The 14,320-nt window shown below is 55.1% G+C and overlaps 8 protein-coding genes across 8 annotated transcripts; 5 read left to right on the top strand and 3 right to left on the bottom strand.

Moving 5' to 3' along the window:
* Positions 1–876: 876 nt before the first annotated feature.
* Positions 877–2,889, top strand: SAICODRAFT_97327 (UTP-glucose-1-phosphate uridylyltransferase; the record flags this gene model as incomplete). Its single annotated transcript, XM_019172097.1, has 3 exons — positions 877–1,133; positions 1,453–1,752; positions 1,810–2,889. Exons 1-3 carry the CDS (start codon positions 969–971, stop codon positions 2,887–2,889), a joined length of 1,545 nt encoding a protein of 514 aa, XP_019021324.1. The 5' UTR covers positions 877–968.
* A 525-nt stretch (positions 2,890–3,414) lies between these two features.
* On the bottom strand, positions 3,415–4,994 carry SAICODRAFT_173727 (S-adenosyl-L-methionine-dependent methyltransferase). Its single transcript, XM_019165789.1, has 2 exons — positions 4,944–4,994; positions 3,415–4,892 (listed from the first exon to the last, which is right to left on the bottom strand). Exon 2 carries the CDS (start codon positions 4,747–4,749, stop codon positions 3,463–3,465), a length of 1,287 nt encoding a protein of 428 aa, XP_019021323.1. The 5' UTR covers positions 4,750–4,892; positions 4,944–4,994; the 3' UTR covers positions 3,415–3,462.
* A 585-nt stretch (positions 4,995–5,579) lies between these two features.
* On the top strand, positions 5,580–6,082 carry SAICODRAFT_31992 (NAD(P)-binding protein). Its single transcript, XM_019168077.1, has one exon. It carries the CDS (start codon positions 5,624–5,626, stop codon positions 6,032–6,034), a length of 411 nt encoding a protein of 136 aa, XP_019021322.1. The 5' UTR covers positions 5,580–5,623; the 3' UTR covers positions 6,035–6,082.
* A 224-nt stretch (positions 6,083–6,306) lies between these two features.
* On the top strand, positions 6,307–7,264 carry SAICODRAFT_10012 (uncharacterized protein; the record flags this gene model as incomplete). Its single annotated transcript, XM_019165158.1, has 3 exons — positions 6,307–6,402; positions 6,456–6,612; positions 6,675–7,264. The coding sequence occupies 3 exons, from the start codon at positions 6,307–6,309 to the stop codon at positions 7,262–7,264; spliced, it is 843 nt and encodes a 280-aa protein (XP_019021321.1).
* Positions 7,265–7,306: 42 nt separating this feature from the next.
* On the bottom strand, positions 7,307–10,851 carry SAICODRAFT_73496 (acetyl-CoA synthetase-like protein). Its single transcript, XM_019170866.1, has 2 exons — positions 8,262–10,851; positions 7,307–8,203 (listed from the first exon to the last, which is right to left on the bottom strand). Exons 1-2 carry the CDS (start codon positions 10,774–10,776, stop codon positions 7,383–7,385), a joined length of 3,336 nt encoding a protein of 1,111 aa, XP_019021320.1. The 5' UTR covers positions 10,777–10,851; the 3' UTR covers positions 7,307–7,382.
* Positions 10,852–11,035: 184 nt separating this feature from the next.
* SAICODRAFT_61950 (Aldo/keto reductase) lies at positions 11,036–11,869 on the top strand (the record flags this gene model as incomplete). The annotated part of the gene is made up of 1 exon (XM_019169874.1): positions 11,036–11,869. One exon carries the CDS (start codon positions 11,036–11,038, stop codon positions 11,867–11,869), a length of 834 nt encoding a protein of 277 aa, XP_019021319.1.
* A 48-nt stretch (positions 11,870–11,917) lies between these two features.
* On the bottom strand, positions 11,918–12,931 carry SAICODRAFT_62036 (DUF250 domain membrane protein; the record flags this gene model as incomplete). Its single annotated transcript, XM_019169884.1, has 1 exon — positions 11,918–12,931. One exon carries the CDS (start codon positions 12,929–12,931, stop codon positions 11,918–11,920), a length of 1,014 nt encoding a protein of 337 aa, XP_019021318.1.
* A 474-nt stretch (positions 12,932–13,405) lies between these two features.
* Positions 13,406–14,086, top strand: SAICODRAFT_173630 (uncharacterized protein). Its single transcript, XM_019165788.1, has 2 exons — positions 13,406–13,901; positions 13,951–14,086. Exons 1-2 carry the CDS (start codon positions 13,529–13,531, stop codon positions 13,995–13,997), a joined length of 420 nt encoding a protein of 139 aa, XP_019021317.1. The 5' UTR covers positions 13,406–13,528; the 3' UTR covers positions 13,998–14,086.
* The last annotated feature ends 234 nt before the right edge of the window (positions 14,087–14,320 follow it).

The following is a 14,320-nucleotide window of genomic DNA, read 5'->3' as shown; positions in this document are numbered from 1 at the left end:
GTACGACCCACGTGCGAAATTGACAGCTTCCGTCGATGCACGTGAGCGCCTCTTCGAAAAAATCCACGGTGGTGCCGGCGCCCGCCGTACGCGGACGAGGGACTCGGAAAGTTCGATGACACCTCAATTGCGATTGCGAATAACTCGTATTTGAAAGCATCGAGTTTCGGAGGGGTGCATGCACGGGCCCGCGGTCGGGGACCCGTAGTGTGAGGTGCTTGGTGCCACGTCACACGTCACATCCGAGTTTGGTCGGTGTCGGTCTCGCTTACGTTATCGTCACCTCGTTTGATCGCTCGATCCCTTTCCTGCAAACCTCAAAGAAGCTTTCCCTTTCTCCTCCTCACTTGGCAAGCTCCCTAAAAGCATTTCCCCTCATCCCAGACCCTAAATGCCATCAAATTAAAGAAAATCCGGGATAAAGCCGAGGCGCGAAGGCTGGCGAGTCTGTACATACACGGAACTCCCTCCGGATTGAGCGTACGGTATGGAGCGATTGCGAACTTGAGACGAGGGGTGGCGTTGTCAATGAACTCTAATCTGGGGCTACTGCTTGTGTAGTACTCGGCCGCGGTGAACTGCAATCGAGGTCGATACGACGGCGGAAACATACCGGGATGGGATGCTCGCAATTGCATGCAGACGCGGGCGAGGCCGGCGGACCCGACGGTTGGGCCTTTGATCTCTGTAATTGAATGCGTCGAGTAGAATAGAATTTGACTCAATACATACACCTCTCCCTTCCCCGGTAAATGGCCCTCTCCTCACCCCTTTCCAGCGCCCACACTCTCAGCGCAACCACTCCATGCCCGAAACCGCTTAGCCCCCCTCGACGTCAGAACCCAACATTCCATCCCGCCCTAAGTCGTAAGTCGCCCGCCCTACCACCCATTGAATAAAACCCAACGAATATCCCCGCGACCCAATTCGATCTTCCCTATACCATCCCCTATACCACACACGACGCCATGTCCAACATTGACGCTATTGATAACAAGGAGGGACAGAGAGTGCACAATAAGACTCAGTCTGCCTATGCGTACGATAATAAGGCGAGCAGCATTGCGGCGAGTGCGATGAGGAATGAGTTGAATAAGTTGGCGGAGAGCTGTACTGATCCTAAGAAGAGGAAGGTGAGTTTGGTCGTTTGTGAGAGGGAGGGCGATTGGGTGGGGTTGGGGGAGTGAGGTGACGTTGAAGGGAGGGGGTGAATGCGGCATTTCTGCTCTGTGAGGAAGAATTGGATCGCATACATCCCCTAGAAGAGGAGGTGGCGAGGAGCGTACAGACACAATTCCTGCCAGATCATTGGAATTTGAGATCGAACGGGTTGTGTATGCGCTCTGACCTCCCCTCTCCTTCTTTGATCCACACACTCTTCCACCCCCATTCACCGCAATCTCCTCGATTCCAGCGTATCTAACGAAACAGTTACTGACCCGATGTCACTAGATCTTCGAGCTCGAGATGGACAACTTCTTCGCCCTCTTCCGCCGCTACCTCGCTCACAAGTCCCAAAAACCCCTTGACTGGGACGCCATTAAGCCCCCTCGTGCCGACCAGGTCGTCGACTATGAGACCCTTTCTGACGCCGACCCCGCAAGCTCTGAGGTCAAGGGTTTCTTGGACAAGTTGGCTGTGTTGAAGTTGAACGGAGGATTGGGTACTACTATGGGATGTGTGGGTCCCAAGTCTGTTATTGAGGTTAGGGAGGGAAACACTTTCTTGGATCTGAGTGTTAGGCAGATTGAGGTGAGTTTTGCACAAAACGAACGAAAAGCTCGAAGGAGACACTAACGATGATTACAGTACTTGAACAGGAAGTACGATGCCAACGTTCCTTTCGTTCTCATGAACTCTTTCAACACTGACGACGACACCGCTCGCGTCATCAAGAAGTACGAGGGTCACAACATCGATATCCTCACCTTCAACCAGTCCCGCTACCCCCGCGTCAACCGCGAAACCAACCTCCCCGTTCCCCGCTCCTACGACTCCGCTATCAACGAGTGGTACCCCCCCGGTCACGGTGACATCTTCGAGTCCCTTGCCAACTCTGGCTTGTTGGACACCCTCATTTCCCAGGGTAAGGAGATCTTGTTCGTTTCCAACGTTGACAACTTGGGTGCTGTTGTTGACTTGAACATCCTTTCCCACATGGCCGAGTCTGGCGCTGAGTACATCATGGAGTTGACTGACAAGACCAAGGCCGATGTCAAGGGTGGTACCATTATCGAGTACGAGGGCTCCGTCCGTCTTCTCGAGATCGCTCAGGTTCCTTCCCAGCACGTTGAGGAGTTCAAGTCCATCAAGAAGTTCAAGTACTTCAACACCAACAACATCTGGCTCTCCCTCCCCGCCATCAAGCGCGTCGTCGAGAACCAGGAGTTGCAGTTGGAGATCATCCCTAACTACAAGTCCATCCCTGCCGACAAGAAGGGCGAGTCTGACATTAACATCATCCAGCTCGAGACTGCCGTCGGTGATGCCATTAAGCACTTCAAGGGCGCACACGGTGTCAACGTCCCCCGTCGCCGATTCTTGCCTGTCAAGACTTGCTCTGACCTCCTCCTCGTCAAGTCTGATCTCTACTCCCTTGACCACGGACAGCTCGTCATGGCTCCCTCCCGTTTCGGTCCTGCACCCTTGGTCAAGCTCGGTCCTCAATACAAGAAGGTCTCTGACTTCCAGAAGAGGATCCCTGCTATCCCCAAGATTGTCGAGTTGGATCATTTGACCGTTACTGGTGATGTTGTCTTTGGTCGTGGTGTTCAGTTGAAGGGAACGGTTATTATCGTGTGCAATGATGGTGAGAGGATTGATATCCCTCCTGGCAGTGTTTTGGAGAATGTTGTCGTTACTGGTACCTTGAAGTTGTTGGAGCACTAGAGGAGAGGAAAGGAGAGGGTACGGTGGGGAATGGAACGATTGAGTGTTTGAATAGGTTTTTTTGAAAGGGGGGTATAGTACTATGTTACCCGAGATTTTGGATTTGATTTGTTTAAAATGCCATTGGAGCTCTTTTTGATATCACATGCGTCCCCTTAACGTAATCCTTGGGCTATATGCGGATTGGGCTGATGTTTGAATGGATGAAAGTCACGGCTGTTTCTCACCAAACTGTCATGTAATGTCCTTCAGATGTGGAAAGACCGACGGCCACTTAAGCTTCATAGGGCCTGCCCATAGCAAGTGCAAGGCGTACTCGATCACGATCCTCCGACGATCCTTGACACGACGCATGCGCAATCGTAGACCTCATCCTACGGTGGTATGTCGGCCTGGTATGCCACTCGAACATACGGCGGTGACTAGCAACAACTGCAAAGCAAACACTGTGGATCCCAACACATACCTCCGTAAATAGTGATTGGTATGATACCTCCGCCAAGCGGATGATCCAGCATCGAGCATCCTACCAAAACCAATAACTATGCTTCCCGTTCGTTCTTGCGTTTTCGGTCAGTGGTATAGGTTGTGAGATCGCGGATAGGCGGTGGTGCCTCCAGATCCGCCGTTCGCGTGTTGAGTTTGATCGTAGACTCTTTCAATGGGGATCCAGTTCCCGTTCTCCGGTACGGATGGTCGCTGTACCGATCCTCCTCTTGCCTCTTCCTCCTTCTTGTTCCCCGTGGTTATGATTGCAGCTGGCGATGATGGAGGGTGTAGAGGGCCTTTCCGTGCTCGAACGACGATGACGCGGACGACGCCGCTACTCGCCCACCACCGCAATACCCGTGCAAAGATTTTGTACATCCTCCATCCTGATTCTGTACGATTCTCGGCAGTGTTCATGATCCATGCGGCGAATGGGGCAAATACGTCGTCGGTGATGTCGACGGTGTCGATATCATCGATCGCGAACCCAGCCCTATACAGCGCGGTTTTGTATTCGCTTAACGGTATCATGTTCGCCCACGGTACGCCCAACACCACACAAAGTGCCCGCATCTTCAATTTTTCGAGGAGGGAGGGGGTGTCGCCTAAGATGATGTCCGTCAACGCAAAAGTCCCGACGTGTTCGAGTAGTCCAAACACCCGCTCGAAGAATTGGTGTCTCGGGGCGGGAAAGTGGTATGCGCAATCGAGGGCTAGGATCTTGGTGTAGGATTCCGAGAGGATTTCGGGTGGTGGGTTCGCTGCGTCACCCAATACCACACGAATCCGGGTTCCACCGGTGCCATACCCCTCCAATAAATCCCGTTTCGCGACGCTATGTTGGGCCGGATGCGACGTAATCGACGTATAGGACTCGAATTTGTAGCTTTTGAGGAGGTGAATGGATTGTGTTCCGCAACCCGTGCCTAAATCAAGGACGGTGTCCCTGCGGCCGGGGTGGAGATCGGCGTTGTTTGCGAGGAGGCCGAGGAGGTCGAGGTTTGCGGTGGTGAAGGTGGTTGCGGTGGACCAATAGCCCATGTTGCACCATAGTTCGCGGGAATTGGAGGCGTGGTTTAGGAGGGCGTGTTGGAGGCCGTAAGCCTCGCTGGGTTGGTCGCAGCGTCGTTGGGATATGTGGCGGCGGACGAGGAGGAGGGTGAAGTAGATCGATGCGGTTGTTGCGATGGTGGATTTGGAGGTGGAGGGGTAGCCGAGGTAGAGGATGAGACGGTAGGTGATCCAGAGGTAAAGGGCCTCGCGGAGACATTTCAGGGGAAAAGAGAACGGTGCTGGCATGAACAGGCTGTCCACTGAGAGTGACGAGGTGTGTTGGCGGTCGTCATCGCAGGTGTCGGTCATCCTACCCATGAATTTTGTACACAGCAGTACAAAACCGGGGCGGTACGGTGCGCCTGCGTTGGAGTGCCGCGCCCGTGCGGGATTGTGCACTCGAAGATAAGGACCGCCGAGAAAGCGAAGCTTCAGCTCTCAGTGAGATACCATCGCTTTTTCTTGAGAATAATGAGCCGTTAGACATGGGGAAGAATGTGGTTTGGGTTTACCGCGGTGGACTGGGACAGAATGCGATGAAGGTGGAGTGATTTCATGATTTGTGTTGATGTGATCAATGAAACGAAGGACATAAATAACATCATTAAGAGGTCCAATAAAGTAAGCAGTTCGCCGGCGACGTTCTCCCGCCCCGGTCTTCGCTCTCGGCTATTCGCGCTGCGGCAGCGCATCCCGCATCGGACGGAACCCCGCACTCCGCACCACTCCTCCACCACGACCCATCACCATGTAAATATCTCCTTCAACAGCAAATCCTTCTAATCTTCAGCTCCTTATCATGTCCCTCACCAAAAAAGTCGCTCTCATCACCGGCTCCACCTCCGGCATCGGCCTGGCCATCGCAACCACTCTCGCATCCCACGGAATCACCGGGTTGATTCTCAACGGCCTCGGCACACCCGACCAGATCTCGACGCTGATCTCGAAACTGACGGCAAAGTACCCATCTTGTCGTGTAATACACCATCCCGCAGATATGTCCAAACCCGCCGAAATCTCCTCCATGATCGCCGACGTCATAGACACGTTCGGACACCTCGACATCCTGGTCAACAACGCCGGTATCCAACACGTTGCACCCACAGAGGAATTCGGGGATGATGCTTGGGATAGGGTGATCGCGATTAACTTGTCTTCGGTGTTTCATACCACGAAACATGTTTTGCCGCATATGCGGCGAGAAGAATGGGGTCGGATCGTGAATGTTGCGTCGGTCCATGGGGTTGTCGCATCACCCAACAAAGCGGCGTACGTGGCTGCCAAACACGGCGTAATCGGCCTCACGAAAACCGTGGCGCTCGAAACGGCGGCTCTGGGGCCTTCGATTGAGATTACCTGTAACGCCATCGCACCAGGCTGGGTTCTCACCCCGCTCGTCGAACAACAACTCCAGGTGAATGCCTCACGAGACGGGATCACGCTGGAAGAGGCGAAGAGGAGGTTAGTGAGCGAGAAGCAGCCTATGGCGCGGTTTACGCGGCCGGAGGATTTGGGGGAGATGGTTGCGTTTTTGTGTGGGGAGGCGGGGGGGACGGTTACGGGGAGTGTGTGGACGATGGATGGGGGTTGGACTGCGCAGTGAGGTGTACGTAGTTCTGGTGTGCACGAAGCAGGAAAACACTCTCTTCCAGATCCACCAACTGCCTCAGCTGGGGCCGGCGTGTTAAAGCATGGCACGTAAGTGTGAGGACAACCAGTAAGCTCAGGAAGCAGAAGCGAAAGAGAGCCGGCTATCAGAATCAGAAGGGCCTCGACAGGGAGATGTTCTGTGTATGCAGCCCCCTGCAGCAACACGCATGGCCCATGCCCCCCGCCGTTCGTCGCGAACCGCCAAAACATCGACGATGATCCACCATGGGTCGTCGGAAATCCACGCCATTGAAGGCTGAGATGCGTGAAGAGCAGCGAATAGAGGCCGAGAGAATCCTGGCCGAGCGTGTAGGCATCACGGTGGGTAATTTGGCCGGTGCATGTATTTCTTGCCGCTGACAATTGATCCACAGTTGAACAAACCAGTTCCAAGAGCTGCGAAGGCACGGATATACAAGCCTGTGGCGCGGGCGGCGGAGAATGATGATGGTGCGTATCGAGATGAGGCCGGACATGATTCCGAACGTGGATCGATAGTAAAGAAGCGAAGGGGAAAGTCACTCGCAAGCGGTTCGTTGTCCCAATTCATCCCAGTTGCTTCGAGGAACAGTTCCTAACGAAAAGACTTCCAGAACACGTAGACTCCGACTCCGAGTTCCGCGCACCCCTCCCTCCAAAACCCGCCCGCGCCTCCTTCCCCCCCTCCAACACAGACCTCCCCTCCAACACAGACCTCCCCCCCAAAACTCACCCTCACCCAACTCCAAGAACATCCCTCTCCTCCCTCCAACGCACCACAGCCATAACCACCTCCCTCTCCCTCCCCTCCCCCTCCCCCCGCTTCGGCAACCCAGACGAACGCATCCGCTACTCCCGCTCCGAAGACCTCCGCGTAATCCTTCTGAAAGAACACCCCCTCTCAACCCACTCCTGGCCCGATATTGGCTTAGCACTTCCGGGGCGAAGTGGACATTCGCTACAGGTGAGGTATAGTGCGAAATTGCGGAATATTGATTTTAGGAGGGCGGGGTATGTGTGGGAGAAGGAGGATGGGTGGGGAGGGGGTGCGGATGATTTTTTGGTTGTGATGAGGGAGGTTAGGGGGGCGGGTTGGGGGGAGATTATGGAGGCGTTTCCGGGGAGGGAGGAGCGGGAGGTGAAGGAAAGGTATGAGAATCTGTTGGCGCCGGGGAAGAGGGAGGCGTTGGGGTATGGTTTTTGAACGAGGTGAAAGATCGATAGCTGGATACTCTCAACGATCTATGGAATAGGAGACGTGGTGTACAAGATAAAGATACATATTGGTGTTGGCAGTTGGTATACAGGGTAAATCTACATTTCTATACCCTCAAAAACCCACTCTTCCTCCAACTCTCAAACGTCCGTTTCATCACGTCCTCACGAACCCGGCCCACGACTCTCATAGCTGCGGAATCCCTCTCTGCCATGATGACTTCGAAGGGCGGTTCCTCGCCGCCCTGGCCCTCGGCTGCACTGTCGCCGTATGCAGTTTGCCACATGCCCAGGAGCTTTCGGGATGGGTTCACGGATTCATCGGGTTCTGATTCGGCGAGGAGACGAACCCATGCGGCGGGATCGATGATGTCAAGGGTGCGGTTGTGTTCTTCGAGCCAGGATTTGAACCAACCCAGGACGTCTTCCCATCTTGTTTCCATATGAGCGTTCGTGATGTGCCAGACGGGCACACTCTCCTCATCCTGACTCGCACGCCGGCCAAAACCGGCACCAAGAGCGATCTCAACGATCGCCCGAGCGGCAATATCGATCGGCAACCATGCACATCCTTCCTCCAACGCCGGCAACGCTCCCACGGAATCAACACTCTTGAACATCAGCGGTATAGCCTCCTGCTCGTTCCATACTCCTTCCCTCGTATCCGCACTCAGCTGTCCTAGCCGGAAAATTCCGATCCGGTTGTGCAGGGAGGACGACGAGTGAGCGGCAGCACAGATGCGCTCCGTGACCCACTTGGATTGAGCATAACCCATACTACCGGCAGATGACGGGTGCTCGACGACGCGTTCGGGGATAGTGGACGGCACGTCGCCGCTCAGGACTGTGCATCCGGACGAACAGAAGAAGAATTTTGCCGGTTGCTTCCCTGGACTGGACAAACATAGATCGATTAGATGTCGTGCTCCTGTGTGCAAATCGTTAGCAAGTCCGATATAATGAATCGCAGCGATATATTTGCACACCTGCAATATGATCATTCTCGAAACTTTCCAAGGCAGCAACGAAATTCACAGCCCAGGCGGCATGGATTACACATGAAGCTTCCTTCCGCAGTTTTTCGTAACCATCATCTCCCAATCCCAAGTTCTTCTCTCCCAGCTTCGCCGGCAAGCATTCTAGCCTCTCGAGGTCCACGTCCGAGATATTGATCTTCCTCGCCTTGAGCGACGCACGGACACGCTCGAGTGCGTTCAACGTCGACGAGGCTCGAACGAGACAAACGACCTTCCGTACACCCGAATTTGACAGCAATAGACTGACAACATGTGCACCCAAAGCTCCAGTGGCACCCGTAACGACGATCACCTCACCATCTTCCTCGGTACTTTCATCACCCGCTTCGTGCGCCAAGAAACCACTGCCATACTTCTCCACCATCTCCAACATCACCTGCTCTTTCCCCTCTACAACCTCCTCGCCTCTCCTCGACCTCAGAATATGTTCCGTCAGTTTCTTGATCGACGGATGATCATACACGACGTTCATCCCGAGCCTGACACCATCACCAGCACCACGCAACAATTGCGCTCGTAATCGGGTAGCCATGATACTATCCACCCCAAACGCAAACAAATCCGAATCGTCTCCAAGATCCTTCTCCTTCCCAACACCAACACCGCTCGTCACGACATTCCTCACCCATCCCATCAAATCGGCGTCAGAGACGATTTCCGCATCATCACCCCCACTCCGTCCGTCAAACCGCGCATAAGCTTCCTCGATCTCCTTCTCGTACCTCTTCCAGATCTGTGGACGTAGCAGGGTCCCTTTACTCGACGTTGCGATCTCCGCATCAGGACCGAGCACAACCACCAACTCCTTCCCACCAACCCTCGCATGCTTCGGCACACCCCACAATTCCATCGCACGCCTCACCCTCTCCCACAGTTCCTCCCCCTCACCCAGATCCGAATCTTCAGCAGGCACGACAAACACACCAGGGCACATCCGCCCGACACCAAACACCACAACATCCCTAACGACACACTTCCCAAACCACCCCCGCACAGCATCCTCAACGACGGCCGGCTCGAACTTCTTCCCACTAACCAACGCAACAACCGAATCCGCGCGTCCAACATGGAGCCACGCATCCCCCACCGTCGGATGTCGTTCGTAGAGGTCGGCGGTAGCGTACCCTCCATCCTCGCGGTTCACCTTGCCGAGTTGTGGGTATGATGGGTCGACGATTAGCTCGAACCTTCCCTCGTCCCGTTCTTCCATTCTCAGATACCGCCCCTCGTACGTGGGGTCAAGACGGACAAAGCCCCATCCCTCCTCAGGATCCAAGGCGTCGTCATCGCGGTAGGAGCATAGGAGGAACCCACATTCAGCACTTCCGTATTTCGAGATGAGACGGATCCCGGAACGGGTGATGGCGGTACCGAGGTCTTTCGCGAGTGGTGCGCCACCGAAACTCACGAGATCCATGGAGGCGAGCATGGTGCGAGCTTCCGCGCCCGCGTCCCAGAGGAGTTGCAACACATACGGTACGGCGGAGAAATACCCCACCCTCATCCTCTCCTCTTGGGGGGCGTAGGATGATTGTATGGTCTCGACGCACTGCAAGATATTATTTGCCGTAATCGGCAACACATCAGCAGGGAACAGCCACAACATCCCATCACTCATCATACTCCGCGTCAAATCGGCCGTTCCGCCATGATATAGCGGCGTCGTCGTAAACACTGCTGGGGCCTTTACCAGCCTCCCCTCCTCCTCTCCTTCGCCGGTGACTGGAAGATTGGTGGTGGAGGCGTAGGGGAGAGAGGGTTGGACGAGTGTTGACCATGCGTGGAGGTGCTTGATTGGGGAGGGAATGCCTGTTGTCGTACCCGAGGTGTGAAAATAGAATGCGGTGGTTTCGGATTCTTCTTCGGGCGATAAGGCCATGTCAATTACCTCCACCTCCTCCTCGATTCTGGTCTTCCACACTGTCGGCGCTGGCATTTCCACACCCACGATATCAACGCCATCCTGTCCCTCAAGAGCAGCGTGCGCCAACCCGGCATAACAGGCATGCCAAAGCAAATGCGTCGCCTTTGTCTGCCGTAACAACCCCCCAACAGCCTCAGGAGTACACTGCGGCGCAAGCAACACCGGGGCGAGACCGAGTCGCATACACGCCAGCCACGCAACCACGAACTCGACATTCGAGGGGCACAACAATCCGACGCTCATTTCCCTCCCTGCATGCTCCTTCGTCCTCCTCGGGAGGTTAAACTCGGAGTGGAGCCAGCGGGCGAGGGTGTGCGAGGCGTGGAGGATGTCGAGCCAGGTGTAGGTTTCTAGAGTCCATACTGCAGACTTGGGAGAAGGTGGAACGGGGATGCCGAGGATTGGGAGGTGGGGGGAGGTGTGGGAGCGGGAAGCGAGGAGGTGGTTCAGGGAGTGGATGGAGTGGGGGTTGGAGGTGTTGATGTGGGCGGCGCGGGAGAGTGTTGTTGCGAAGTAGGGGTAGACTGGGGTGGTGGGCATTGCAATTCCGATGTCTTCAAAACGAGTGTCGACCGATTGAGTCCATCAACTGAATTGAGTTCTCGAACAGAACCGTTCCACACGTTACGTCATCTCGTTCCCCTCCCGATCGCACCGCCGCACCAGCCGCACGCCCGATGAGATGAGTTGCGTCATCGAGATCAAGTGAAATCACTGATTCCCCTCCACGTAACCCCCCCCCTCGACTCTCCCCCTCGAGATCAAGTAACCCTCCAACAGCCAACAGCCAACAGCAACAATGCCAACCCCCCTCAGAAACAACCACGCCATCCCCTCCCTCGGCTTCGGCGTCTACGACTCCCCTCCACACACAACCCGCGCCTCAGTCTCACACGCCCTCGCCGCCGGGTACCGCCATATCGACACGGCACAATACTACGAGAATGAAGCACAGGTCGGGCTTGCTATTCGCGAATCGCGGATCCCGCGTGATGAGATTTTCGTGACCACGAAAGCGTTGGATGGGAGTGGGAGTGTTGACGATATTCTCTGCAGGATGAGGAAGAGCGTGGCGGATATCGACGGGGAGGAGGGCTACGTTGACCTCTTTCTCGTTCACTCGCCCAGCGTCGGAAAGGAGGAACGGAAGAGGATTTGGCTCGCCCTCGAACGCCTCCACGACCTCAACCTCACCCGCGCCATCGGCGTATCAAACTACGGCGTCAAGCACTTGGAAGAATTGCAAACGTACGCTTCCCCCCACCACTTTCCCCCCGCCGCAAACCAGATCGAGCTCCACCCCTGGTGCCAACAACGCCCCATCACAACCTACTGCTCCTCCCTCAAAATTCCCCTCCTCGCATACTGCCCCCTCGTCCGCGCCCAACGCTCCACCGACCCCATCCTAACCCGCATCGCCACCGCCCACAATGTGTCATGGGCTCAGGTTTTGGTGAGGTGGGCATTGCAGAAGGGGTTCGTGCCCTTGCCGAAGAGTGATACGAAGGAGAGGATTGCGGGGAATGCCGCGGTGTGGGGGTGGGCGTTGACGGAGGAGGAGATGGGGGAGCTGGATGGCTTGGATGAGGGGGCGGAGGGGGCGATTGGCCCGAACCCGGTGGAGTGTGAGTAAGGGATGTACCAGTGATGCGTTGCTTTACATGTGTAAATATCATAGTTCTCAAGACCCAACTTTCCTCCTCATCCTGTCAAGAATTTGCTGTACCTCCCCCATTCCCATCTTGTACCACATCAACCCGCCGAGCGCGATGGAGTAGCCGAAGAGTTGGGTCGGCGTGATTGGATCGCCGAACATGACGAATGAGGCAGTGACGAGGAGGATATCTTTCACCACGCCCGAAAGAGTGAGGACCAAACTCGATGTCCGGCCGATGAGGAATACGACGGAGAGGTTTAGCATGAATGCCACCGCGGCGGTAAACAATAAGAGCCGTACACCGACGCGATTTATGTCTTCGAGGGTGATGTGGGGGATTTCGAGGTAGAATGCGATAGCGGTGAGAAAGGATGCGCAGACGGGGGCAAAGTGGTACAAGCTCACCATTGGATCCATTTTGTGTCCGCTGAGGAGGCGTTGTACCATCACCAACCGCACAGCCTCAAACACGATCCCAAGAGCCTGAAAACACACACCGAGCGTGACAAAATGGATTTCGCCGTATGAGGCGATGATGACCCCTAACACGATGACCAGGACATTGAGCAGGACCCGGAGAGATGGGTGCGTCATCCCGAATCCCCAGGAAGTGAGGAGAACGACAACAGGCGTAGTAGCCTTCAACATCTGAATGAACGAAACAGATAACCACAAATACGCCTGATTCGAGAAAATGAGGGACGCCGTAAATGCCACTCCAATCGGAAGCACACGCCGCGACCACTGTGTCCAATCCATGGCTGTGTCGTGACGGGAGTCAAGGAGGGAGGTGGAGTGGGCGAGGAGACGGGTTGCGAGGGTTGCGAAGAGGAGATGGAGGGCGGTTAGGGTTATGGGGAAGGGGAAGGAGAGGGTCGAGAGAATATATTTGTTGAAGAGGATTACGGAGGAGGAGAAGGCGATCCAGACTGTGACGTAGAAGAATGGGTGGATGGAGTATTTGCCCGTTTCTCTTGCGGTGGTGGGGGGAGGGAGGTCAGACTTTCTGTCTGCGTCGGATTTGTCGCTCTTTTCCATGATTGGTGTGTACTGATAGGAGCGTTGTGGTGGTAGCGAGAGTGGTGGTAGTTTGGATCTGGGTTTGCGTGGCGGGTAGTGCGGTGGTACAAGTACGATTCCCTCGTCGTCGGATCCTTGGGCGAGCGTCATCTGAGGGCTAGGTCATGACACGTACAGAGACCTGATCTGTCAACCTTGGCAACTTGTAGAGGGGATATCGGTCATCGATGGGTAAGCGGCTGACGAAGACGGAGTGGGACGGAGTGGAGCCGGCCGCGCCAAGGTCTCGGCACTGCAGCTGGCGTCGTCCGGTTTAGATTTGACGGGCCTGACAATGGATGGAACGAGGTTGAGAGGTGCAAGGTTTTAAGGTTTAGGATGCGGAGGCGGGAGAGCGGGAGAGCGGGAAGAAGCCGCACCTTGTTTCCCCGCATCTGCCGCAACCGCTGGCCGTTGTAGTGAGTGTCATACCAGAATAAGAGTAGTATATTGCTGATGATTATGGATGTCGAGTAAGTCCCATATTTATATATAGTTAATACAAAGGAGTGCGACACACTCTACATTACTCCCCCCTCCCATCCGTTCTTGGTCTAAGTCATGTGACTGCGGAGAATGCGAAACTCACCATCACCGGCGTCCGAACCGGCGGACAACAATCCAGTTTGTCCGCTCCGCCGTTGGATTGCACGTTTGGTCATCCGTACTGTCGGACTGTCGCTCGATGACGACCGCCAAGAAGCTCTACAACCGGAGATCAACCAACGCTATTACCGGAAGTATGGGAGGGTCAGCCTGACCACTTGCGACAACTGTGCGGACGCCGACGACGATTACCCTGTGTTATTTATGCCCATGTGCCAGGCATTGATCCGACAACTAAGAAGTGTCACCCCCATGCTGGAGCTTGTATGCGGTGTAACCATAATGGCGATGCCTGCCAGGTTGCGAAGGAAGGGAATGGTGTGTCCGATGTTATTCCGGATTGGTTGGTGAACATCTTACCAAGATGCACCCTCGTTTTGACGTTCTTTTAGTGCCCAATCTGGTAATTCAGCCCTGCCCGCGCGCGCGGCGAAAGTGAAAATGGACCTGAAAACGGCCAGTACAAAAATGTGCAATCGGTAGAATTGACCAGGCCAATCTGTTCTATTACTAGTACATCGACAGGCCATGGCATGGCCCGTCCGTTTTGGGCGACGCTAACCCGCTTGTGGAAACGATCGGCAGATGCGGAGACGGGCCATGCCCTGAGATTTAGGGTTAGGGTTAGGGTTAGGGTTAGGGTTAGGGTTAAGGGTTAGGGTTAGGGTTAGGGTTAGGGTTAGGGTTAGGGTTAGGGTTAGGGTTAGGGTTAGGGTTAGGGTTAGGGTTAGGGTTAGGGTTAGGGTTAGGGTTAGGGTTAGG

This window comes from Saitoella complicata (genome assembly GCF_001661265.1).
Source record: "Saitoella complicata NRRL Y-17804 unplaced genomic scaffold SAICOscaffold_27, whole genome shotgun sequence".
NCBI lineage: Eukaryota > Fungi > Ascomycota > Saitoellomycetes > Saitoellales > Saitoellaceae > Saitoella > Saitoella complicata.
This window is presented reverse-complemented; position numbering and strand designations above follow the sequence as displayed.

Bases quoted from the DNA above. Each gene is read 5' to 3' on its own strand.
- SAICODRAFT_173727 (XM_019165789.1), bottom strand. From the start codon at position 4,749: ATGGGTAGGATGACCGACACCTGCGATGACGACCGCCAACACACCTCG.
- SAICODRAFT_31992 (XM_019168077.1), top strand. From the start codon at position 5,624: ATGCGGCGAGAAGAATGGGGTCGGATCGTGAATGTTGCGTCGGTCCAT.
- SAICODRAFT_73496 (XM_019170866.1), bottom strand. From the start codon at position 10,776: ATGCCCACCACCCCAGTCTACCCCTACTTCGCAACAACACTCTCCCGC. The intron at 8,204-8,261 runs GTGTGCAAATAT...ATTTGCACACAG, and splicing joins CGAGAATGATCATATTGCAG to GAGCACGACATCTAATCGAT.
- SAICODRAFT_173630 (XM_019165788.1), top strand. From the start codon at position 13,529: ATGCGAAACTCACCATCACCGGCGTCCGAACCGGCGGACAACAATCCA. The intron at 13,902-13,950 runs GTTGGTGAACAT...ACGTTCTTTTAG, and splicing joins TCCGATGTTATTCCGGATTG to TGCCCAATCTGGTAATTCAG.